The sequence below is a fragment of the Pseudophryne corroboree genome, chromosome 6 (assembly GCF_028390025.1).
Source record: "Pseudophryne corroboree isolate aPseCor3 chromosome 6, aPseCor3.hap2, whole genome shotgun sequence".
Lineage (NCBI taxonomy): Eukaryota > Metazoa > Chordata > Amphibia > Anura > Myobatrachidae > Pseudophryne > Pseudophryne corroboree.
Genome location: NC_086449.1, coordinates 26,551,664 through 26,576,962, shown reverse-complemented (window position 1 = coordinate 26,576,962; position 25,299 = coordinate 26,551,664). Strand labels below are relative to the sequence as shown.

Below are 25,299 nucleotides of genomic sequence, written 5' to 3'. Positions count from 1 at the left end.
AGTGGACAGAAATTCTGACATCCAATGACAAGACGGCACAGCTGCTCCACAATATGTCACAACCGGGTTGAGTTGCACTTTATAGACGACCTAGTGGAAGGAACAGAATCCCTTTCTCAGAAGACGGCCAACAATAAAGCATTAGGAGCTTCTGACGCTTTATGGAGCCCAATATCGGGTCTTCCTTATTAAGCACAAGGGTGCGACTGGGCACAAATACTACTTACGGAAAGTGGGGCGACACTCGCAGTCCCTTCCAGGTCTCGACGTATCGAACACTCTCACCATCTTGTCAAAGCCAGAGAACAGCTGAGACCCATCCGGTGAGAAACAGAGAGAGTGCGCGGCGGTGACCTCATCCTGCGCAACACAGAGACACACCAACATTATACTGGTACACGCAGAAGGGGACTGCCCCTCCCCCTGCAGGGTGACGCAGACAGGAAGGAGCTATGAGCCTGCCCCTCCCCCTGCAGGGTGACACAATGAACCACCCTCCCCTTGCTCACCAGGTGGTTGTACGGCCGATAAGAAGCCTTTAGCTGGCCATTGAAGGCGTCCCACACGTGGATGGGGTTATCCCGGCTGGTGCTGGCGATGCTGAAAATAACATTATATGGTCAGTATACAGCTGGGTGTATTTTCCCTATACAATCCTCACACTATGTAAAACTGACTGTTAGGTGCCCGATAGAGTGATTCCAGCATTAGGTGCGCTGCAGCAGAGAGTGTAGCCAGCATTAGGTGCGCTGCAGCAGAGAGTGTAGCCAGCATTAGGTGCGCTGTAATAGAGTGTAGCCAGCATTAGGTGCGCTGCAGCAGAGAGTGTCTCCAGCATTAGGTGCGCTGCAGCAGAGAGTGATTCCAGCATTAGGTGCGCTGCAGCAGAGAGTGATTCCAGCATTAGGTGCGCTGCAGCAGAGAGTGATTCCAGCATTAGGTGCGCTGCAGCAGAGAGTGATTCCAGCATTAGGTGCGCTGCAGCAGAGAGTGATTCCAGCATTAGGTGCGCTGCAGCAGAGAGTGTCTCCAGCATTAGGTGCGCTGCAGCAGAGAGTGATTCCAGCATTAGGTGCGCTGCAGCAGAGAGTGTAGCCAGCATTAGGTGCGCTGCAGCAGAGAGTGTAGCCAGCATTAGGTGCGCTGCAGCAGAGAGTGATTCCAGCATTAGGTGCGCTGCAGCAGAGAGTGATTCCAGCATTAGGTGCGCTGCAGCAGAGAGTGATTCCAGCATTAGGTGCGCTGCAGCAGAGAGTGTAGCCAGCATTAGGTGCGCTGCAGCAGAGAGTGATTCCAGCATTAGGTGCGCTGCAGCAGAGAGTGTCTCCAGCATTAGGTGCGCTGCAGCAGAGAGTGATTCCAGCATTAGGTGCGCTGCAGCAGAGAGTGTAGCCAGCATTAGGTGCGCTGCAGCAGAGAGTGATTCCAGCATTAGGTGCGCTGCAGCAGAGAGTGATTCCAGCATTAGGTGCGCTGCAGCAGAGAGTGATTCCAGCATTAGGTGCGCTGCAGCAGAGAGTGTCTCCAGCATTAGGTGCGCTGCAGCAGAGAGTGATTCCAGCATTAGGTGCGCTGCAGCAGAGAGTGTCTCCAGCATTAGGTGCGCTGCAGCAGAGAGTGTCTCCAGCATTAGGTGCGCTGCAGCAGAGAGTGATTCCAGCATTAGGTGCGCTGCAGCAGAGAGTGTCTCCAGCATTAGGTGCGCTGCAGCAGAGAGTGTCTCCAGCATTAGGTGCGCTGCAGCAGAGAGTGTCTCCAGCATTAGGTGCGCTGCAGCAGAGAGTGATTCCAGCATTAGGTGCGCTGCAGCAGAGAGTGTCTCCAGCATTAGGTGCGCTGCAGCAGAGAGTGTAGCCAGCATTAGGTGCGCTGCAGCAGAGAGTGTAGCCAGCATTAGGTGCGCTGCAGCAGAGAGTGATTCCAGCATTAGGTGCGCTGCAGCAGAGAGTGTAGCCAGCATTAGGTGCGCTGCAGCAGAGAGTGATTCCAGCATTAGGTGCGCTGCAGCAGAGAGTGTCTCCAGCATTAGGTGCGCTGCAGCAGAGAGCGATTCCAGCATTAGGTGCGCTGCAGCAGAGAGTGATTCCAGCATTAGGTGCGCTGCAGCAGAGAGTGATTCCAGCATTAGGTGCGCTGCAGCAGAGAGTGATTCCAGCATTAGGTGCGCTGCAGCAGAGAGTGATTCCAGCATTAGGTGCGCTGCAGCAGAGAGTGATTCCAGCATTAGGTGCGCTGCAGCAGAGAGTGTCTCCAGCATTAGGTGCGCTGCAGCAGAGAGTGTCTCCAGCATTAGGTGCGCTGCAGCAGAGTGTCTCCAGCATTAGGTGCGCTGCAGCAGAGAGTGATTCCAGCATTAGGTGCGCTGCAGCAGAGAGTGTCTCCAGCATTAGGTGCGCTGCAGCAGAGAGTGTAGGCAGCATTAGGTGCGCTGCAGCAGAGAGTGTAGCCAGCATTAGGTGCGCTGCAGCAGAGAGTGATTCCAGCATTAGGTGCGCTGCAGCAGAGAGTGTAGCCAGCATTAGGTGCGCTGCAGCAGAGAGTGATTCCAGCATTAGGTGCGCTGCAGCAGAGAGTGTCTCCAGCATTAGGTGCGCTGCAGCAGAGAGTGTAGCCAGCATTAGGTGCGCTGCAGCAGAGAGTGTAGCCAGCATTAGGTGCGCTGCAGCAGAGAGTGATTCCAGCATTAGGTGCGCTGCAGCAGAGAGTGATTCCAGCATTAGGTGCGCTGCAGCAGAGAGTGATTCCAGCATTAGGTGCGCTGCAGCAGAGAGTGATTCCAGCATTAGGTGCGCTGCAGCAGAGAGTGATTCCAGCATTAGGTGCGCTGCAGCAGAGAGTGATTCCAGCATTAGGTGCGCTGCAGCAGAGAGTGTAGCCAGCATTAGGTGCGCTGCAGCATAGTGTAGCCAGCATTAGGTGCGCTGCAGCAGAGAGTGTAGCCAGCATTAGGTGCGCTGCAGCAGAGAGTGATTCCAGCATTAGGTGCGCTGCAGCAGAGAGTGATTCCAGCATTAGGTGCGCTGCAGCAGAGAGTGATTCCAGCATTAGGTGCGCTGCAGCAGAGAGTGATTCCAGCATTAGGTGCGCTGCAGCAGAGAGTGATTCCAGCATTAGGTGCGCTGCAGCAGAGAGTGTAGCCAGCATTAGGTGCGCTGCAGCAGAGAGTGATTCCAGCATTAGGTGCGCTGCAGCAGAGAGTGTAGCCAGCATTAGGTGCGCTGCAGCAGAGAGTGATTCCAGCATTAGGTGCGCTGCAGCAGAGAGTGATTCCAGCATTAGGTGCGCTGCAGCAGAGAGTGATTCCAGCATTAGGTGCGCTGCAGCAGAGAGTGATTCCAGCATTAGGTGCGCTGCAGCAGAGAGTGATTCCAGCATTAGGTGCGCTGCAGCAGAGAGTGTAGCCAGCATTAGGTGCGCTGCAGCATAGTGTAGCCAGCATTAGGTGCGCTGCAGCAGAGAGTGTAGCCAGCATTAGGTGCGCTGCAGCAGAGAGTGATTCCAGCATTAGGTGCGCTGCAGCAGAGAGTGTAGCCAGCATTAGGTGCGCTGCAGCATAGTGTAGCCAGCATTAGGTGCGCTGCAGCAGAGAGTGTAGCCAGCATTAGGTGCGCTGCAGCAGAGAGTGATTCCAGCATTAGGTGCGCTGCAGCAGAGAGTGATTCCAGCATTAGGTGCGCTGCAGCAGAGAGTGATTCCAGCATTAGGTGCGCTGCAGCAGAGAGTGATTCCAGCATTAGGTGCGCTGCAGCAGAGAGTGATTCCAGCATTAGGTGCGCTGCAGCAGAGAGTGATTCCAGCATTAGGTGCGCTGCAGCAGAGAGTGTAGCCAGCATTAGGTGCGCCGCAGCAGAGAGTGTAGCCAGCATTAGGTGCGCTGCAGCAGAGAGTGATTCCAGCATTAGGTGCGCTGCAGCAGAGAGTGTAGCCAGCATTAGATGCGCTGCAGCAGAGAGTGTAGCCAGCATTAGGTGCGCTGCAGCAGAGAGTGTAGCCAGCATTAGGTGCGCTGCAGCAGAGAGTGTAGCCAGCATTAGGTGCGCTGCAGCAGAGAGTGATTCCAGCATTAGGTGCGCTGCAGTAGAGAGTGTCTCCAGCATTAGGTGCGCTGCAGCAGAGAGTGATTCCAGCATTAGGTGCGCTGCAGTAGAGAGTGTAGCCAGCATTAGGTGCGCTGCAGCAGAGAGTGTCTCCAGCATTAGGTGCGCTGCAGCAGAGAGTGTCGCCAGCATTAGGTGCGCTGCAGCAGAGAGTGATTCCAGCATTAGGTGCGCTGCAGTAGAGAGTGTCGCCAGCATTAGGTGCGCTGCAGCAGAGAGTGATTCCAGCATTAGGTGCGCTGCAGCAGAGAGTGATTCCAGCATTAGGTGCGCTGCAGCAGAGAGCGTCTCCAGCATTAGGTGCGCTGCAGCAGAGAGTGATTCCAGCATTAGGTGCGCTGCAGCAGAGAGTGATTCCAGCATTAGGTGCGCTGCAGCAGAGAGTGATTCCAGCATTAGGTGCGCTGCAGCAGAGAGTGATTCCAGCATTAGGTGCGCTGCAGCAGAGAGTGATTCCAGCATTAGGTGCGCTGCAGTAGAGAGTGTAGCCAGCATTAGGTGCGCTGCAGCAGAGAGTGTCTCCAGCATTAGGTGCGCTGCAGCAGAGAGTGTCTCCAGCATTAGGTGCGCTGCAGCAGAGAGTGTCTACAGCATTAGGTGCGCTGCAGCAGAGTGATTTCAGCATTAGGTGCGCTGCAGCAGAGAGTGTCTCCAGCATTAGGTGCGCTGCAGCAGAGAGTGTCTCCAGCATTAGGTGCGCTGCAGCAGAGAGTGTAGCCAGCATTAGGTGCGCTGCAGCAGAGAGTGTAGCCAGCATTAGGTGCGCTGCAGCAGAGAGTGAATCCAGCATTAGGTGCGCTGCAGCAGAGAGTGATTCCAGCATTAGGTGCGCTGCAGCAGAGAGTGTCTCCAGCATTAGGTGCGCTGCAGCAGAGAGTGTAGCCAGCATTAGGTGCGCTGCAGCAGAGAGTGTAGCCAGCATTAGGTGCGCTGCAGCAGAGAGTGATTCCAGCATTAGGTGCGCTGCAGCAGAGAGTGTAGCCAGCATTAGGTGCGCTGCAGCAGAGAGTGATTCCAGCATTAGGTGCGCTGCAGCAGAGAGTGTCTCCAGCATTAGGTGCGCTGCAGCAGAGAGTGTCGCCAGCATTAGGTGCGCTGCAGCAGAGAGTGATTCCAGCATTAGGTGCGCTGCAGTAGAGAGTGTCGCCAGCATTAGGTGCGCTGCAGCAGAGAGTGATTCCAGCATTAGGTGCGCTGCAGCAGAGAGCGATTCCAGCATTAGGTGCGCTGCAGCAGAGAGCGTCTCCAGCATTAGGTGCGCTGCAGCAGAGAGTGATTCCAGCATTAGGTGCGCTGCAGCAGAGAGTGATTCCAGCATTAGGTGCGCTGCAGCAGAGAGTGATTCCAGCATTAGGTGCGCTGCAGCAGAGAGTGATTCCAGCATTAGGTGCGCTGCAGCAGAGAGTGATTCCAGCATTAGGTGCGCTGCAGTAGAGAGTGTAGCCAGCATTAGGTGCGCTGCAGCAGAGAGTGTCTCCAGCATTAGGTGCGCTGCAGCAGAGAGTGTCTCCAGCATTAGGTGCGCTGCAGCAGAGAGTGTCTACAGCATTAGGTGCGCTGCAGCAGAGTGATTTCAGCATTAGGTGCGCTGCAGCAGAGAGTGTCTCCAGCATTAGGTGCGCTGCAGCAGAGAGTGTCTCCAGCATTAGGTGCGCTGCAGCAGAGAGTGTAGCCAGCATTAGGTGCGCTGCAGCAGAGAGTGTAGCCAGCATTAGGTGCGCTGCAGCAGAGAGTGAATCCAGCATTAGGTGCGCTGCAGCAGAGAGTGATTCCAGCATTAGGTGCGCTGCAGCAGAGAGTGTCTCCAGCATTAGGTGCGCTGCAGCAGAGAGTGTAGCCAGCATTAGGTGCGCTGCAGCAGAGAGTGTAGCCAGCATTAGGTGCGCTGCAGCAGAGAGTGATTCCAGCATTAGGTGCGCTGCAGCAGAGAGTGTAGCCAGCATTAGGTGCGCTGCAGCAGAGAGTGATTCCAGCATTAGGTGCGCTGCAGCAGAGAGTGTCTCCAGCATTAGGTGCGCTGCAGCAGAGAGTGTAGCCAGCATTAGGTGCGCTGCAGCAGAGAGTGATTCCAGCATTAGGTGCGCTGCAGCAGAGAGTGATTCCAGCATTAGGTGCGCTGCAGCAGAGAGTGATTCCAGCATTAGGTGCGCTGCAGCAGAGAGTGTAGCCAGCATTAGGTGCGCTGCAGCAGAGAGTGTAGCCAGCATTAGGTGCGCTGCAGCAGAGAGTGATTCCAGCATTAGGTGCGCTGCAGCAGAGAGTGATTCCAGCATTAGGTGCGCTGCAGCAGAGAGTGTCTCCAGCATTAGGTGCGCTGCAGAGAGTGTAGCCAGCATTAGGTGCGCTGCAGCAGAGAGTGTAGCCAGCATTAGGTGCGCTGCAGCAGAGAGTGTCTCCAGCATTAGGTGCGCTGCAGCAGAGAGTGTAGCCAGCATTAGGTGCGCTGCAGCAGAGAGTGTCTCCAGCATTAGGTGCGCTGCAGCAGAGAGTGTAGCCAGCATTAGGTGCGCTGCAGCAGAGAGTGATTCCAGCATTAGGTGCGCTGCAGCAGAGAGTGATTCCAGCATTAGGTGCGCTGCAGCAGAGAGTGATTCCAGCATTAGGTGCGCTGCAGCAGAGAGTGATTCCAACATTAGGTGCGCTGCAGCAGAGAGTGTCTCCAGCATTAGGTGCGCTGCAGCAGAGAGTGTCTCCAGCATTAGGTGCGCTGCAGCAGAGAGTGTCTCCAGCATTAGGTGCGCTGCAGCAGAGAGTGTCTCCAGCATTAGGTGCGCTGCAGCAGAGAGTGTCTCCAGCATTAGGTGCGCTGCAGCAGAGAGTGTCTCCAGCATTAGGTGCGCTGCAGCAGAGAGTGTCTCCAGCATTAGGTGCGCTGCAGCAGTGTCTCCAGCATTAGGTGCGCTGCAGCAGAGAGTGTCTCCAGCATTAGGTGCGCTGCAGCAGTGTCTCCAGCATTAGGTGCGCTGCAGCAGAGAGTGTCTCCAGCATTAGGTGCGCTGCAGCAGAGAGTGTCTCCAGCATTAGGTGCGCTGCAGCAGAGAGTGTCTCCAGCATTAGGTGCGCTGCAGCAGAGAGTGTCTCCAGCATTAGGTGCGCTGCAGCAGAGAGTGTCGCCAGCATTAGGTGCGCTGCAGCAGAGAGCGTCTCCAGCATTAGGTGCGCTGCAGCAGTGTCTCCAGCATTAGGTGCGCTGCAGCAGAGAGTGTAGCCAGCATTAGGTGCGCTGCAGCAGAGAGTGTCTCCAGCATTAGGTGCGCTTGCAGCAGAGAGTGTCTCCAGCATTAGGTGCGCTGCAGCAGAGAGCGTCTCCAGCATTAGGTGCGCTGCAGCAGCGTCTCCAGCATTAGGTGCGCTGCAGCAGAGAGCGTCTCCAGCATTAGGTGCGCTGCAGCAGAGAGTGATTCCAGCATTAGGTGCGCTGCAGTAGAGAGTGTCTCCAGCATTAGGTGCGCTGCAGCAGAGAGTGTAGCCAGCATTAGGTGCGCTGCAGCAGAGAGTGTAGCCAGCATTAGGTGCGCTGCAGCAGAGAGTGTCGCCAGCATTAGGTGCGCTGCAGCAGAGAGTGTCGCCAGCATTAGGTGCGCTGCAGCATAGTGTGTCTCCAGCATTAGGTGCGCTGCAGCAGAGAGTGATTCCAGCATTAGGTGCGCTGCAGCAGAGAGTGATTCCAGCATTAGGTGCGCTGCAGCAGAGAGTGATTCCAACATTAGGTGCGCTGCAGCAGTGTCTCCAGCATTAGGTGCGCTGCAGCAGAGAGTGTCTCCAGCATTAGGTGCGCTGCAGCAGAGAGTGTCTCCAGCATTAGGTGCGCTGCAGCAGAGAGTGATTCCAGCATTAGGTGCGCTGCAGCAGAGAGTGTCTCCAGCATTAGGTGCGCTGCAGCAGAGAGTGTCTCCAGCATTAGGTGCGCTGCAGCAGTGTCTCCAGCATTAGGTGCGCTGCAGCAGAGAGTGTCTCCAGCATTAGGTGCGCTGCAGCAGTGTCTCCAGCATTAGGTGCGCTGCAGCAGAGAGTGTCTCCAGCATTAGGTGCGCTGCAGCAGAGAGTGATTCCAGCATTAGGTGCGCTGCAGCAGAGAGTGTCTCCAGCATTAGGTGCGCTGCAGCAGAGAGTGTCTCCAGCATTAGGTGCGCTGCAGCAGTGTCTCCAGCATTAGGTGCGCTGCAGCAGAGAGTGTCGCCAGCATTAGGTGCGCTGCAGCAGAGAGCGTCTCCAGCATTAGGTGCGCTGCAGCAGTGTCTCCAGCATTAGGTGCGCTGCAGCAGAGAGTGTAGCCAGCATTAGGTGCGCTGCAGCAGAGAGTGTCTCCAGCATTAGGTGCGCTTGCAGCAGAGAGTGTCTCCAGCATTAGGTGCGCTGCAGCAGAGAGCGTCTCCAGCATTAGGTGCGCTGCAGCAGCGTCTCCAGCATTAGGTGCGCTGAAGCAGTGTCTCCAGCATTAGGTGCGCTGCAGCAGAGAGCGTCTCCAGCATTAGGTGCGCTGCAGCAGAGAGTGTCTCCAGCATTAGGTGCGCTGCAGCAGAGAGTGATTCCAGCATTAGGTGCGCTGCAGCAGAGAGTGATTCCAGCATTAGGTGCGCTGCAGCAGAGAGTGATTCCAGCATTAGGTGCGCTGCAGCAGAGAGTGATTCCAGCATTAGGTGCGCTGCAGCAGAGAGTGATTCCAGCATTAGGTGCGCTGCAGCAGAGAGTGTCTCCAGCATTAGGTGCGCTGCAGCAGAGAGTGTCTCCAGCATTAGGTGCGCTGCAGCAGAGAGTGATTCCAGCATTAGGTGCGCTGCAGCAGAGAGTGTAGCCAGCATTAGGTGCGCTGCAGCAGCGTCTCCAGCATTAGGTGCGCTGCAGCAGAGAGTGATTCCAGCATTAGGTGCGCTGCAGCAGAGAGTGATTCCAGCATTAGGTGTGCTGCAGCAGAGAGTGTCTCCAGCATTAGGTGCGCTGCAGCAGAGAGTGTAGCCAGCATTAGGTGCGCTGCAGCAGCGTCTCCAGCATTAGGTGCGCTGCAGCAGAGAGTGATTCCAGCATTAGGTGCGCTGCAGCAGAGAGTGATTCCAGCATTAGGTGTGCTGCAGCAGAGAGTGTCTCCAGCATTAGGTGCGCTGCAGCAGTGTCTCCAGCATTAGGTGCGCTGCAGCAGAGAGTGTCTCCAGCATTAGGTGCGCTGCAGCAGAGTGTCGCCAGCATTAGGTGCGCTGCAGCAGAGTGTCGCCAGCATTAGGTGCGCTGCAGCAGAGTGTCGCCAGCATTAGGTGCGCTGCAGCAGAGTGTCGCCAGCATTAGGTGCGCTGCAGCAGAGTGTCGCCAGCATTAGGTGCGCTGCAGCATAGTGTCGCCAGCAGCAGGTGCGCTGCAGCAGAGAGCGTCTCCAGCATTAGGTGCGCTGCAGCAGAGAGTGATTCCAGCATTAGGTGCGCTGCAGTAGAGAGTGTCTCCAGCATTAGGTGCGCTGCAGCAGAGAGTGTAGCCAGCATTAGGTGCGCTGCAGCAGAGAGTGTAGCCAGCATTAGGTGCGCTGCAGCAGAGAGTGTCGCCAGCATTAGGTGCGCTGCAGCAGAGAGTGATTCCAGCATTAGGTGCGCTGCAGCAGAGAGTGATTCCAGCATTAGGTGCGCTGCAGCAGAGAGTGATTCCAACATTAGGTGCGCTGCAGCAGTGTCTCCAGCATTAGGTGCGCTGCAGCAGAGAGTGTCTCCAGCATTAGGTGCGCTGCAGCAGAGAGTGTCTCCAGCATTAGGTGCGCTGCAGCAGAGAGTGTCTCCAGCATTAGGTGCGCTGCAGCAGAGAGTGTCTCCAGCATTAGGTGCGCTGCAGCAGTGTCTCCAGCATTAGGTGCGCTGCAGCAGAGAGTGTCTCCAGCATTAGGTGCGCTGCAGCAGAGAGTGATTCCAGCATTAGGTGCGCTGCAGCAGAGAGTGTCTCCAGCATTAGGTGCGCTGCAGCAGAGAGTGTCTCCAGCATTAGGTGCGCTGCAGCAGTGTCTCCAGCATTAGGTGCGCTGCAGCAGAGAGTGTCGCCAGCATTAGGTGCGCTGCAGCAGAGAGCGTCTCCAGCATTAGGTGCGCTGCAGCAGTGTCTCCAGCATTAGGTGCGCTGCAGCAGAGAGTGTCTCCAGCATTAGGTGCGCTTGCAGCAGAGAGTGTCTCCAGCATTAGGTGCGCTGCAGCAGAGAGTGTCTCCAGCATTAGGTGCGCTTGCAGCAGAGAGTGTCTCCAGCATTAGGTGCGCTGCAGCAGAGAGCGTCTCCAGCATTAGGTGCGCTGCAGCAGCGTCTCCAGCATTAGGTGCGCTGAAGCAGTGTCTCCAGCATTAGGTGCGCTGCAGCAGAGAGCGTCTCCAGCATTAGGTGCGCTGCAGCAGAGAGTGTCTCCAGCATTAGGTGCGCTGTAGCAGAGAGTGTAGCTAGCATTAGGTGCGCTGCAGCAGAGAGTGATTCCAGCATTAGGTGCGCTGCAGCAGAGAGTGATTCCAGCATTAGGTGCGCTGCAGCAGAGAGTGATTCCAGCATTAGGTGCGCTGCAGCAGAGAGTGTCTCCAGCATTAGGTGCGCTGCAGCAGAGAGTGTCTCCAGCATTAGGTGCGCTGTAGGAGAGAGTGTAGCCAGCATTAGGTGCGCTGCAGCAGAGAGTGTCGCCAGCATTAGGTGCGCTGCAGCAGAGAGTGTAGCCAGCATTAGGTGCGCTGCAGCAGAGAGTGATTCCAGCATTAGGTGCGCTGCAGCAGAGAGTGATTCCAGCATTAGGTGCGCTGCAGCAGAGAGTGTCTCCAGCATTAGGTGCGCTGCAGCAGCGTCTCCAGCATTAGGTGCGCTGCAGCAGAGAGTGATTCCAGCATTAGGTGCGCTGCAGCAGAGAGTGATTCCAGCATTAGGTGCGCTGCAGCAGACAGTGATTCCAGCATTAGGTGCGCTGCAGCAGAGAGTGATTCCAGCATTAGGTGTGCTGCAGCAGAGAGTGTCGCCAGCATTAGGTGCGCTGCAGCAGAGAGTGTAGCCAGCATTAGGTGCGCTGCAGCAGAGAGTGATTCCAGCATTAGGTGCGCTGCAGCAGAGAGTGATTCCAGCATTAGGTGTGCTGCAGCAGAGAGTGTCTCCAGCATTAGGTGCGCTGCAGCAGAGAGTGATTCCAGCATTAGGTGTGCTGCAGCAGAGAGTGTCTCCAGCATTAGGTGCGCTGCAGCAGAGAGTGATTCCAGCATTAGGTGCGCTGCAGCAGAGAGTGATTCCAGCATTAGGTGCGCTGCAGCAGAGAGTGATTCCAGCATTAGGTGCGCTGCAGCAGAGAGTGATTCCAGCATTAGGTGCGCTGCAGCAGAGAGTGATTCCAGCATTAGGTGCGCTGCAGCAGAGAGTGTCTCCAGCATTAGGTGCGCTGCAGCAGAGAGTGATTCCAGCATTAGGTGCGCTGCAGCAGAGAGTGTAGCCAGCATTAGGTGCGCTGCAGCAGAGAGTGTAGCCAGCATTAGGTGCGCTGCAGCAGCGTCTCCAGCATTAGGTGCGCTGCAGCAGAGAGTGATTCCAGCATTAGGTGCGCTGCAGCAGAGAGTGATTCCAGCATTAGGTGTGCTGCAGCAGAGAGTGTCTCCAGCATTAGGTGCGCTGCAGCAGAGAGTGTCTCCAGCATTAGGTGCGCTGCAGCAGAGTGTCGCCAGCATTAGGTGCGCTGCAGCAGAGAGTGATTCCAGCATTAGGTGCGCTGCAGCAGAGAGTGATTCCAGCATTAGGTGCGCTGCAGCAGAGAGTGATTCCAGCATTAGGTGCGCTGCAGCAGAGAGTGATTCCAGCATTAGGTGCGCTGCAGCAGAGAGTGATTCCAGCATTAGGTGCGCTGCAGCAGAGAGTGATTCCAACATTAGGTGTGCTGCAGCAGAGAGTGTCTCCAGCATTAGGTGCGCTGCAGCAGAGAGTGTAGCCAGCATTAGGTGCGCTGCAGCAGCGTCTCCAGCATTAGGTGCGCTGCAGCAGAGAGTGATTCCAGCATTAGGTGCGCTGCAGCAGAGAGTGATTCCAGCATTAGGTGTGCTGCAGCAGAGAGTGTCTCCAGCATTAGGTGCGCTGCAGCAGAGAGTGTCTCCAGCATTAGGTGCGCTGCAGCAGAGTGTCGCCAGCATTAGGTGCGCTGCAGCAGAGTGTCGCCAGCATTAGGTGCGCTGCAGCATAGTGTCGCCAGCAGTAGGAGTGCTGCAGCAGAGTGTAGCCAGAAGCAGGTGCGCTGCAGCAGAGTGTAGCCAGCAGTAGGAGTGCTGCAGCAGAGTGTAGCCAGCAGTAGGTGCGCTGCAGCAGAGTGTAGCCAGCAGTAGGTGCGCTGCAGCAGAGTGTAGCCAGCAGTAGGTGCGCTGCAGCAGAGTGTAGCCAGCAGTAGGTGCGCTGCAGCAGAGCGTAGCCAGCAGCAGGTGCACCGTAGAAGAGTGTTTCCAGCAGTTACTGCAGCATCTCAGTCTTTGGGGACAGGTCAGAGCACAGTGACCCCCACTGCCACATCTGCTACCAGTACTGAGCACCATCACTGGAGGAAGAGACGGCTGGAGGCCACAGAAATAACACTGGGTACACCTGGCGGCTGCCCCAAGCTAGAGACCATGCAGTAGAGCTAAATGCTAGATACACTCTATTATAAAAGTATATACTGTAAGATATTGGATATAAGCTGTACCCATAAAGATTGATTTGCCTTCATAGGACAGAGAGAACATGAGAATAGTTGCTGCGAATCCGCTTATTAAGTGAGGAATGTACAAGTCACAGCTCAGACATCTCCTGGATACACTTCCTCACAACCCATTAGGACAGGACAGTAACGGGACATGTCAGACGGTTATTTCTGCGTAGAGAGACGTCGATTCATTGCATCAACCTTCCAGGCAGCTATCACTTCCCAGAACCACCCACGTAACCCTCATAACCAATCCTACCCAATTACCTGCCAACCACACTGCTCACACAAAACTTACATGTGTTCTCTCTTTCTACACTCACACATCATCCCACTGACCCTGGGCCAACATTGCTATGTGACTATTTATTATTATTATTATTATTATCCTTTATTTATATGGCGCCACAAGGGTTCCGCAGCGCCCAATTACAGAGTACATAAATAATCAAACAGGAAAACAGCAACTTACAGTTGACGACAATATAGGACAAGTACAGGGTAAATAAACATAGTTACATCAGCAGATGACACTGGAATAAGTATCAGGTGGCAGAAGACTGCTGGAATTGAAGATTATTAAAGTAAGAAAGGATAAGCACATGAGGGAAGAGGACCCTGCTCGTGAGAGCTTACATTCTAAAGGGGAGGGGCAGACAGACAGGGGTGACACAGATGGGGTATATAGAGAGCGTGGAACAGAGGGTTAGGATGAGATTTGGCTGGGTGTGGTGAAGAAGTGGGTCTTGAGAGCCCGTTTTAAGTTTTGTAGAGAGGTGGAGAGTCTGAGGGGGAGAGGTAGGGAATTCCAGAGAAGTGGTGCAGCACGTGAAAAATCTTGGAGGTAGGAGTGGGAGGAAGTAATCCGTAGGCAGGAGTCGGCGTGCATTAGCAGAGCGAAGAGGACGGGTAGGCGTGTAAAGGGAGATAAGGTCAGAGATGTAGATGGGAGAGGAGTGGGTGAGGGCTTTGTAATTGAGTGTGAGAAGCTTGTAATGGATTCTGAAAGGGAAGGGAAGCCAGTGAAGGGCTTTTAGGAGAGGAAGATGAGCCGGGCAGCAGCATTGAGGATAGATTGGAGTGGAGTGAGGTATTTGTCAGGAATGTCAGTCAGGAGCAGATTACAGTAGTCCAGTCTGGAGATGACCAGTGAGTGGATAAGCGTCTTCGTAGCATCCTGGGTCAGAAAGGGTCTGATCCTGGGAATATTTTTTAGATGAAAACGGCAGGTTTGGGAGTGGTGCTGAATGTGTGGTTTGAAGGAGAGGGAGGAGTCAAGGATTACTCCAAGACAGCACACTTGGGGGCTAGAGGAGATCATAGTAGTGCCATCAATAGATAATGAGATTGTAGGAGGTGAGGTTATGCGGGAGGGAGGGAAGATGATCAGCTCGGTCTTAGACATGTTAAGTTTAAGAAAGCGCTGGGACATCCAGGAAGAGGTAGCAGAGAGACAGTTGGAGATACGAGTGAGGAGAGCAGGGGAGAGGTCTGGAGAGGAAAGATAGATTTGAGTGTCATCCGCATAGAGATCATATTGGAAACCAAAAGAACTAATGAGCTTACCTAGTGAGGATGTATAGAGAGAGAAGAGGAGAGGACCAAGGACAGAACCTTGGGGTACACCTACAGTTAGTGGAAGTGAGGGGGAGGTGGAATCATGAGAGGAGACAGAGAATGAACGGTCAGAAAGGTAGGAGGACAGCCAAGAGAGGGCAGTGTCACGCAGACCAATGGAGTGAACGATTTGCAGTAGGAGAGGATGGTCCACAGTGTCAAAAGCAGCAGAGAGATCAAGTAGAATAAGTAGAGAGTAGTGTCCCTTAGATTTAGCAGCATGGAGGTCATTGCATACTTTTGTAAGGGCAGTTTCAGTGGAGTGGAGAGGACGGAAGCCAGACTGGAATGGGTCAAGCAGTGAGTGTGAGGAAAGAAAGGAAGTAAGGCGGTTGTAGACAATACGCTCAAGGAGTTTGGAGGCAAAAGGGAGGAGAGAGATGGGTCGGTAGTTGGAGAGAGTGTTTGGATCAAGTGTAGGTTTTTTAAGAATAGGAGAGATGAGTGCATGCTTGAAGGCAGAGGGGACAGTGCCTGATGAGAGGGAGATATTGAGAAGGTGGGAAAGATGGGAACAAGCAGAAGAAGAGAGGTAGCGGAGGCGGCGGGAGGGGATAGGGTCAAGTGGGGAGGTGGTGAGGGGACAGGAACGAATGAAGGCCATGACTTCCTCTCCAGATGCATGGGAGAAAGATGTCAGAGTAGGTGTGAGGGATGGGGAGGGTTGGTAAGGGATGGGAGAAGGCTGGTTACTGATGGTGTGGTGTGATGTGATGTCCTGACGTATGGAGTCAATTTTGGATGTGAAGTAATTGGCAAAGTCAAGAGCAGAGAGTGAGGAAGGGAGACGAGGTGGAGGTGGGCAGAGGAGTGAGTTGAGAGTGGCAAAGAGGCGCCGGGGGTTGGAAGACTGGGAGGAGATGAGGTTCTTGAAGTATGACTGTTTAGCAAGAGAAAGAGCAGCACTGAAGGATGAGAGCATAAGTTTGAAATGGAGGAAGTCTGCCTTAGAGCGTGATTTCCTCCAGTGTCGCTCAGCAGTACGTGAGCATTTTTGCAGATATCTGGTGCATTTGGTGTGCCAGGGTTGAGGTGGTAATTTGCGAGGGTGAATAGTGGTTGGTGGAGCAACTGAGTCAAGAGCAGAAGTAAGGGATGCATTGTATGTGGAAGTGGCTTGTTCAGGGCATGAGAGAGAGAGAGAATAGGAGAGAGAAGTGAGTCAAACAGGGAGGAAAGGAATGTAGTGTCAATAGCTTCAATGTTACGCTTAGTGATGGTAGCCTTAGGAGGTAGAGATGGGGAAGTCGAGAGAGATAGGTTAAAGGAGAGCAGGTGGTGGTCAGAGAGGTGAAATGGGGAGTTGAATAAATCAGAAATATCACAGCGGTGAGTGAAGACCAGATCCAGTGAGCTCCCATTCACATGGGAGGGTGAGGAGGTCCACTGGGAGAGACCAAGTGAAGAGGTGAGGTTAAGGAGTTTAGAAGCAGGGGATTGTGTGGGGATGTCAATAGGGATGTTGAAATCGCCTAGGATAATGGAGGGAATGTCAGAAGAGAGGAAGTGAGGAAGCCAGGAAGCAAAGTTGTCAGACTAGGTCATACAGCCCCACCAGGAACCTCTGCAATCTGGCTGACGTAATCACTTATATCCACGTATCAATGCCTAGTTCCCTATAGAGTGTAAGCTTTCACGCAGGGCCCTCTGACCTGTTATTACCCAGTCTCCTCTTATTAATGTAGTGTTGCCAATTGTACAATGCAATGGCATATGCCGGCGCTATATAAATAAAATCCCAAGGCGTCATACCGGTGTACAATAAGGGGCTGATTCTCATTTGGGAACAAATCAAAAAGTAACTTCGTACCTGGAACAAACCATGTTTCAAATCAAGGAGGCACCAAATTAAATTATTTCCCTTTGTTATACTGTGCACCGCGGTGTGAAAAGGGAAGAAATCAGGAATAGTAGCCATGAAGGTAGAATACACTGTTCAGAGTTACCCTGACCGGTTGCTGCTGTCCCGTGTTATCTCCCCACTCCATTATGGACGGATGAAGCTCCGCCTACATCTCTGGTACAATATCCAGATGGGATTTCACAATATGGAAACGGAGACTGCAGTGATTTGAGCTGCTGAGACAACACAGGCCCCGCCCCCCTGTGCATGACTCCACACAATGCACTTCTGTAGAGCTGTCAGTCACTCTGTGTCTGCTCTGTTAGAGAAGCCCCTAGCTCCCTTGGATGGCAGCTTGCTGCGGAGGGCTTGGGAGACTGGTGGAATTCTTCGGACTATGTTAGTTCCTTCCTGCGTATTATCCAGCTCAGTAATACGCTGCCTGCCATGACGCGATTTAGTTACCCGCATTACATCTATTTCTAGGAATACACTGGGAGACGCTTCAACAAGCCCTGATGGTGGAACGGTCCCAGAGTTAACAGCTCCCATCTTTGAGGAAGGAGCCAGGATGGACCCACTGACTTGCAGAATATTTGCTGGGATTCATTGCCAGGGAGCTTCTGGATGATGTACGTCACTCTTGTGACAATGTCTGCAGAGTTTCCAGAAGGACAGGAAAATCAGTGGTGAAAATACACCAGAGGTGAACGCTAGAGCCACCCACCGCTTTCCCTGGGGCCTGTCATCAGCTCGGAGTTTCACTAGTGTTTTGAGGCTACACAAAAGGTGTCTACTGTGCCTTTGGGGATATGGGAAAATGGCCTCTGATAGCCATAGGCCAAACTGGATGCATCAACTCCGAAACAGATATCTGCTGACCTGCTCCTTCCCTGTGATTGGTCTGTTACACACACACGCAATTACAGATACAGAAACGGACACTCACAAGCAGGAATCAGGGTCAGACGAGTTCATCAGGGGATACCAGCAGTAGTCATATATTGTGTCGCCTTCAGCCATGCGGAGTACTGGGCTCTGGAAAAGACGAGATTATTTAATGCAGCTTTCATTTTATAAGTATGCCCCTCCCCTTGCAGGGTGACACAGACAGAAGGGAGCTATGAGCCTGCCCCTCCGCCTGCAGGGTGACACAGTAACACAGACAGAAGGGAGCTATAAGCCTGCCCCTCCCCCTGCAGGGTGACACAGACAGAAAGGAGCTATGAGCCTGTCCCTCCCCCTGCAGGGTGACACAGTCAGAAGGGAGCTATGAGCCTGCCCCTCCCCCTGCAGGGTGACACAGTAACACAGACAGAAGGGAGCTATGAGCCTGCCCCTCCCCCTGCAGGGTGACACAGACAGAAGGGAGCTATGAGGGTGTTCATACCATCTCTTGTAATAAATCCCATTCACACGTGTACAGCTCTGGCGGGAGGTTGAAGATCCTCAGGACGTTGTCATCACTGTTTGTTAGTATGCAGGATCCATCCGTGGCCCTGGGGAAACAATGTGCATGTAAAAAAAGGGGGAGGGGGGAAAAAAAATAAGATTTTACTCACCGGTAAATCTATTTCTCGTAGTCCGTAGTGGATGCTGGGAACTCCGAAAGGACCATGGGGAATAGCGGCTCCGCAGGAGACTGGGCACAACTAAAGAAAGCTTTTAGGTCACCTGGTGTGCACTGGCTCCTCCCACCATGACCCTCCTCCAAGCCTCAGTTAGGACACTGTGCCCGGACGAGCTGACATAATAAGGAAGGATTTTGAATCCCGGGTAAGACTCCTACCAGCCACACCAATCACACCGTATAACTCGTGATACTATACCCAGTTTAACAGTATGAAAACAACTGAGCCTCTCAACAGATGGCTCAACAATAACCCTTTAGTTAACAATAACTATGTACAAGTATTGCAGACAATCCGCACTTGGGACGGGCGCCCAGCATCCACTACGGACTACGAGAAATAGATTTACCGGTGAGTAAAATCTTATTTTCTCTGACGTCCTAGTGGATGCTGGGAACTCCGAAAGGACCATGGGGATTATACCAAAGCTCCCAAACGGGCGGGAGAGTGCGGATGACTCTGCAGCACCGAATGAGAGAACTCAAGGTCCTCCTCAGCCAGGGTATCAATTTTGTAGAATTTTGCAAACGTGTTTGCCCCTGACCAAGTAGCAGCTCGGCAAAGTTGTAAAGCCGAGACCCCTCGGGCAGCCGCCCAAGATGAGCCCACCTTCCTTGTGGAATGGGCTTTTACTGATTTAGGATGCGGCAGTCCAGCCGCAGAAAGCGCCAGCTGAATTGTGCTACAAATCCAGCGAGCAATAGTCTGCTTAGAAGCAGGAGCACCCAGTTTGTTGGGTGCATACAGGATAAATAGCGAGTCAGTTTTCCTGACTCCAGCCGTCCTGGAAACATAAATTTTCAAGGCCCTGACTACGTCCAGTAACTTGGAATCCTCCAAGTCCCTAGTAGCCGCAGGCACCACAATAGGTTGGTTCAAGTGAAAAGCTGATACCACCTTAGGGAGAAACTGGGGACGAGTCCTCAATTCCGCCCTATCCATATGGAAAATCAGATAAGGGCTTTTACATGACAAAGCTGCCAATTCTGACACACGCCTGGCTGAAGCCAAGGCCAATAACATGACCACTTTCCACGTGAGATATTTTAGATCCACGGTTTTAAGTGGCTCAAACCAATGTGATTTTAAGAAACTCAACACCACGTTGAGATCCCAAGGTGCCACTGGAGGCACAAACGGGGGCTGAATATGCAGCACTCCTTTCACAAACGTCTGAACTTCAGGTAGTGAAGCTAGTTCTTTCTGGAAGAAAATCGACAGAGCCGAGATCTGTACCTTAATGGAGCCTAATTTCAGGCCCATAGTCACTCCTGCTTGTAAGAAATGCAGAAATCGACCTAGTTGAAATTCCTCTGTTGGGGCCTTTTTGGCCTCACACCAAGCAACATATTTCCGCCATATGCGGTGATAATGCTTTGCAGTTACATCTTTCCTGGCTTTAATCAGCGTAGGAATGACTTCCTCCGGAATGCCCTTTTCCTTCAGGATCCGGCGTTCAACCGCCATGCCGTCAAACGCAGCCGCGGTAAGTCTTGGAACAGACAGGGCCCCTGCTGCAGCAGGTCCTGTCTGAGCGGCAGAGGCCATGGGTCCTCTGAGATCATCTCTTGAAGTTCCGGGTACCACGCTCGTCTTGGCCAATCCGGAACCACGAGTATTGTTCTTACTCCTCGTTTTCTTATTATTCTCAGTACCCTTGGTATGAGAGGCAGAGGAGGGAACACATAAACTGACTGGTACACCCACGGTGTCACTAGAGCGTCCACAGCTATCGCCTGAGGGTCCCTTGACCTGGCGCAATATCTCTCTAGTGTTTTGTTTAGGCGGGACGCCTTCATGTCCACCTGTGGCCGTTCCCATCGATTTACAATCAGCGTGAAGACTTCTGGATGAAGTCCCCACTCTCCCGGGTGGAGGTCGTGCCTGCTGAGAAAGTCTGCTTCCCAGTTGTCCACTCCCGGAATGAACACTGCTGATAGTGCTAGTACGTGATTTTACGCCCATCGGAGAATCCTTGTGGCTTCTGCCATTGCCATCCTGCTTCTTGTGCCGCCCTGTCGATTTACATGGGCGACTGCCGTGATGTTGTCTGACTGGATCAGTACCGGCTGGTGTAGAAGCAGGGATTTTGCCTGACTTAGGGCATTGTAAATGGCCCTTAGTTCCAGAATATTTATGTGTAGGGAAGTCTCCTGACTCGACCATAGTCCTTGGAAGTTTCTTCCCTGTGTGACTGCCCCCCAGCCTCGAAGGCTGGCATCCGTGGTCACCAGGACCCAGTCCTGTATGCCGAATCTGCGGCCCTCTAGAAGATGAGCACTCTGCAGCCACCACAGCAGAGACACCCTGGTTCTTGGAGACAGGGTTATTAGGCGATGCATCTGAAGATGCGATCCGGACCATTGGCCCAACAGGTCCCACTGAAAGATTCTGGCATGGAACCTGCCGAAAGGAATTGCTTCGTAAGAAGCCACCATCTTTCCCAGGACCCGCGTGCAGTGATGCACCGATACCTGTTTTGGTTTCAGGAGGTCTCTGACTAGAGATGACAGCTCCTTGGCTTTCTCCTCCGGGAGAAACACTTTTTTCTGGACTGTATCCAGAATCATACCCAGGAACAGTAGACGTTTCGTCGGAACCAGCTGTGATTTTGGAATATTCAGAATCCAACCGTGCTGGTGTAGCACCTCCTGAGATAGTGCTACTCCCACCAACAACTGCTCCTTGGACCTCGCCTTTATTAGGAGATCGTCCAAGTACGGGATAATTAAAACTCCCTTTCTTCGAAGGAGTATCATCATTTCCGCCATTACCTTGGTAAAAACTCTCGGTGCCGTGGAGAGTCCAAACGGCAGCGTCTGGAATTGGTAATGGCAATCCTGTACCACAAATCTGAGGTACTCCTGGTGAGGATAGTAAATGGGGACATGCAGGTAAGCATCCTTGATGTCCAGGGATACCATGTAATCCCCCTCGTCCAGGCTTGCAATAACCGCCCTGAGCGATTCCATCTTGAACTTGAATTTTTTTATGTATGTGTTCAAGGATTTCAAATTTAAAATGGGTCTCACCGAACCGTCCGGTTTCGGTACCACAAACAGTGTGGAATAGTAACCCCGTCCTTGTTGAAGTAGGGGCACCTTGATCACCTCCTGCTGGGAATACAGCTTGTGAATTGCCGCTAGCACAGCCTCCCTGTCTGAAGGAGTAATCGGCAAGGCAGATTTTAGGAACCGGTGGGGTGGAGACGCCTCGAATTCCAGTTTGTACCCTTGAGATACTATTTGCAGGATCCAGGGATCCACCTGTGAGCGAGCCCACTGATCGCTGAAATTTTTGAGGCGGCCCCCCACCGTACCTGGCTCCACCTGTGGAGCCCCACCGTCATGCGGCGGACTTGGAAGAAGCGGGGGAGGACTTTTGCTCCTGGGAACCTGCTGTTTGTTGCAGCCTTTTTCCCCTACCTCTGCCTCTGGACAGAAAGGACCCGCCTTTTCCACGCCTGTTTTTCTGAGTCCGAAAGGACTGTACCTGATAAAACGGCGCCTTTTTAAGCTGTGAGGGAACATGGGGTAAAAATGCTGACTTCCCAGCAGTTGCTGTGGAAACTAGGTCCGAGAGACCATCCCCAAATAACTCCTCACCCTTATAAGGCAAAACTTCCATGTGCCTTTTTGAATCTGCATCCCCTGTCCACTGGCGAGTCCATAAGCCTCTCCTAGCAGAAATGGACAATGCACTTATTTTAGATGCCAGCCGGCAGATCTCCCTCTGTGCATCTCTTATGTATAAGACTGAGTCTTTTATATGCTCTATGGTTAGCAGAATAGTGTCCCTGTCTAGGGTGTCAATATTTTCTGACAGGGAATCTGACCACGCAGCGGCAGCACTGCACATCCATGCTGACGCAATAGCTGGTCTAAGTATAATGCCTGAGTGTGTATATACAGACTTCAGGATCGCCTCCTGCTTTCTATCAGCAGGTTCCTTGAGGGCGGCCGTATCCGGAGACGGTAGTGCCACCTTTTTAGACAAACGCGTGAGCGCTTTATCCACCCTAGGGGGTGTCTCCCAACGTGACCTATCCTCTGGCGGGAAAGGGAACGCCATTAGTAACTTCTTAGAGATTACCAATCTTTTATCAGGGAAAGCCCACGCTTCTTCACACACTTCATTTAATTCTTCTGATGGGGGAAAAACTACGGGTAGTTTTTTCTCCCCAAACATAATACCCTTTTTAGTGGTACCTGGGTTTATATCAGAAATTTGTAACACCTCTTTCATTGCTTCAATCATGCAACGAATGGCCTTAGTGGACATTAGACTAGACTCATCGTCGTCGACACTGGTGTCAGTATCCGTGTCGACATCCGCGTCTGCCATCTGAGGTAGCGGGCGTTTTAGAGCCCCCGATGGCCTTTGCGACGCCTGGACAGGCACGAGCTGAGAAGCCGGCTGTCCCGCATTTGGCATGTCGCTCAAATTTTTTGTGTAAGGAGTCGACACGTGCACGCAATTCCTTCCATAAGTCCATCCACTCAGGTGTCTGCCCCGCAGGGGGTGACATCCCTTCTATAGGCATCTGCTCCGCCTCCACATCATTATCCTCATCAAACATGTCGACACAGCCGTACCGACACACCGCACACACACAGGGAATGCTCTAACAGAGGACAGGACCCACAAAAGCCCTTTGGGGAGACAGAGTGAGAGTATGCCAGCACACACCAGAGCGCTATATAATGCAGGGACTAACTGAATTATGTCCCCTATAGCTGCTGTTATATATACTGCGCCTAAATTTAGTGCCCCCCCTCTCTTTTTTACCCTTTTCTGTAGTGCAGACTGCAGGGGAGAGCCAGGGAGCTTCCTTCCAGCAGAACTGTGAGGGAGAAATGGCGCCAGTGTGCTGAAGGAGATAGCTCCGCCCCTTTTTCGCTGACTATTCTCCCGCTTTTTTATGGACTCTGGCAGGGGTAATTATCACATATATAGCCTCTGGGGCTATATATTGTGGTATTTTTGCCAGCCAAGGTGTTTTTATTGCTGCTCAGGGCGCCCCCCCCTAGCGCCCTGCACCCTCAGTGACCGGAGTGTGAAGTGTGTATGAGGAGCAATGGCGCACAGCTGCAGTGCTGTGCGCTACCTTGGTGAAGACTGATGTCTTCTGCCGCCGATTTTCCGGACCTCTTCTTGCTTCAGGCTCTGTAAGGGGGATGGCGGCGCGGCTCCGGGACCGAACACCAAGGCCAGTTCCATGCGGTCGATCCCTCTGGAGCTAATGGTGTCCAGTAGCCTAAGAAGCCCAAGCTAGCTGCAAGCAGGTAGGTTCGCTTCTTCTCCCCTTAGTCCCTCGCTGCAGTGAGCCTGTTGCCAGCAGGTCTCACTGTAAAATAAAAAACCTAATTATATACTTTCTTTTTAGAAGCTCAGGAGAGCCCCTAGTGTGCATCCAACCTCGGCCGGGCACAAAATCTAACTGAGGCTTGGAGGAGGGTCATGGTGGGAGGAGCCAGTGCACACTAGGTGACCTAAAAGCTTTCTTTAGTTGTGCCCAGTCTCCTGCGGAGCCGCTATTCCCCATGGTCCTTTCGGAGTTCCCAGCATCCACTAGGACATCAGAGAAAAAACGTTTGTTTCCCTTAAATCCACCCCATAAATATATCGGGCAAATCATTTCCTCACTGTAATACTTATTACGGAGTATCTCAATAGGAACGTTTGGCCTAGCCGGTGTAACTGCAGAGACTCTAGGGAGCGGTGATCGGCGGACGCTTGGGAACCACTGGCCTAGCAGATAAAATGGATGAAGAAGAAGACGCGGTTCCCTTTTACGTGTCCATCGTATGCGTCATGACTGCAGCCCTAGTGTTAAAGTGCCGCTCAACCCACTGTATTTAGATTTGTGATGTGTACACATTCGGTGTGTGGAGACGGCTGATAATAACCCCACCCCCACACTCACCACTTGCAGCCTTTCAGGAAGTTCTCTGGGATGGCGGAGTACTCGTTCCACGCTCCAATCAGCGGCCACGGCTGCTGGGAGAAGTCACTCTGCGCTGGGCTGTGGTTGGGAAAAGGAGATAAATAGGTTTCTCTGGCACTCGGTAAGACGTCTGGAATTATACACAGGGGCCTGGAGCGCACAGCAGCAGGGGGTAGGGGTTATGATGAGATTATACGTGTAACATTTATATAGCGCCAGCACACGCCGCAGCGCTTTACAATTGGGTACGGACACAATCATGGAACAAGGCTGGGTAACAGAGAGACAGAGGTATGGAGAGCGCAGTCTGGTTGAACGTACACATAGGCCTCTTCCGGGGTCTCTGCGGAGTCGGTTGGGTCCGTCCGTTCTTCCATCGCCTCAAAGGTTCCTCCTTCCACCTCATCTGAGCACACATCACACACCGGGTCGGTCTCGTCCAGGCATGGCTTCTTACATGGTGTCTCTCCTGTATCCAGACCCTCAGCACCGGCCCTCTCTGGCTTCTCCTCAGTCGCTTGGGCTGCAGGTCCGTCTACACCAGAACCTTCCTCACAACCGGCCCCATCCGGGTCCCTCTCCTTTCTCACCAGATGTTCACTGGAAGCCAAGACGTCCAACTCCTCCGTCCGACATTCCACGTTATTATCAGAGTCTCCGGACCTCACCTCAGTCATCACGGACTGGTCTGCCTGGCCCTCCGGTCCGTCATCAACATGGCTTCCTTCCAATACCATGATGACTTCCACCACCGGCCCTTCTCCTCTGTGCGAGAGGTCTTCCACCATCACCGGTCCCGCAGCTGCATCATTACTCGCCGGGTCACCTCCAGCCGAGCCAACGTCCGCACGCCCCTCCATAATGACCGCTATACGGGTTACAGGGTCAGTGACCAGTCTTCTGCTCCGTCCACGTCACCTGCCAAGCACACAGAGACATGAACTCGATATGAGGTACCCACACACACATATATATATATATATATAAAAAAAATTCTGGAGCCATCCCCTTTCTTGCACAGTCAGTGCACCTGTCCCACACCCCAGTCTCAGATTCTGCTCCAGTACCATAGAAATAATCTCTATTTACCTCCATCCACCATGTGCAACAATCCCAGCCCGGACTCCAGCCACCACAGCGGCGACACTTCCACGTTTCCTGGGTCTCTGACCAATCACCGTACAGCACGGGAGCGGGATTAGCCGGTTCTCCAATGAGGACAGGGGAATGTGGAACCAATAGCGACACTACGGGCTCTAGAAGGCGGGACAGAAACTGCGCGGACCAATGAGAGGGAGGCGAGGAAGAGGAAGGGAAGGCGGGCAGAAAAGCCTGCGCGGCCATGTTTGTTTTGGGAAAGGAAACCCTCCACTTTGCGGCCATTTTTGTTTTGGGAAGGCGTGTTTTCAAAGCAATTACGCCTTGGAGGCGGCCATGTTTGTCCTAGGAGTCACTAAGAGGCGGGGCTAGGATGCCATTGAGCAGATGTGGTGATGGTGGTGGGTGTCTCTTCTCT

At 53.2% G+C, this 25,299-nt stretch overlaps 1 protein-coding gene across 1 annotated transcript in view; it reads right to left on the bottom strand.

Annotated features, from left to right (window-relative positions):
* WRAP53 (WD repeat containing antisense to TP53) overlaps window positions 1–25,019 on the bottom strand; it is a 36,204-nt gene extending 11,185 nt beyond the window's left edge. The window contains exons 1-7 of the mRNA XM_063930815.1: window positions 24,873–25,019; window positions 24,105–24,701; window positions 23,763–23,861; window positions 17,596–17,704; window positions 17,155–17,243; window positions 510–600; window positions 228–360 (exon numbers count right to left, since the gene is read on the bottom strand). Coding sequence (XP_063786885.1) covers window positions 228–360; window positions 510–600; window positions 17,155–17,243; window positions 17,596–17,704; window positions 23,763–23,861; window positions 24,105–24,643 — 1,060 coding nt within the window. The 5' untranslated portion in view covers window positions 24,644–24,701; window positions 24,873–25,019. The remainder of the gene's footprint in view (window positions 1–227; window positions 361–509; window positions 601–17,154; window positions 17,244–17,595; window positions 17,705–23,762; window positions 23,862–24,104; window positions 24,702–24,872) is intronic.
* Window positions 25,020–25,299: the final 280 nt, after the last annotated feature.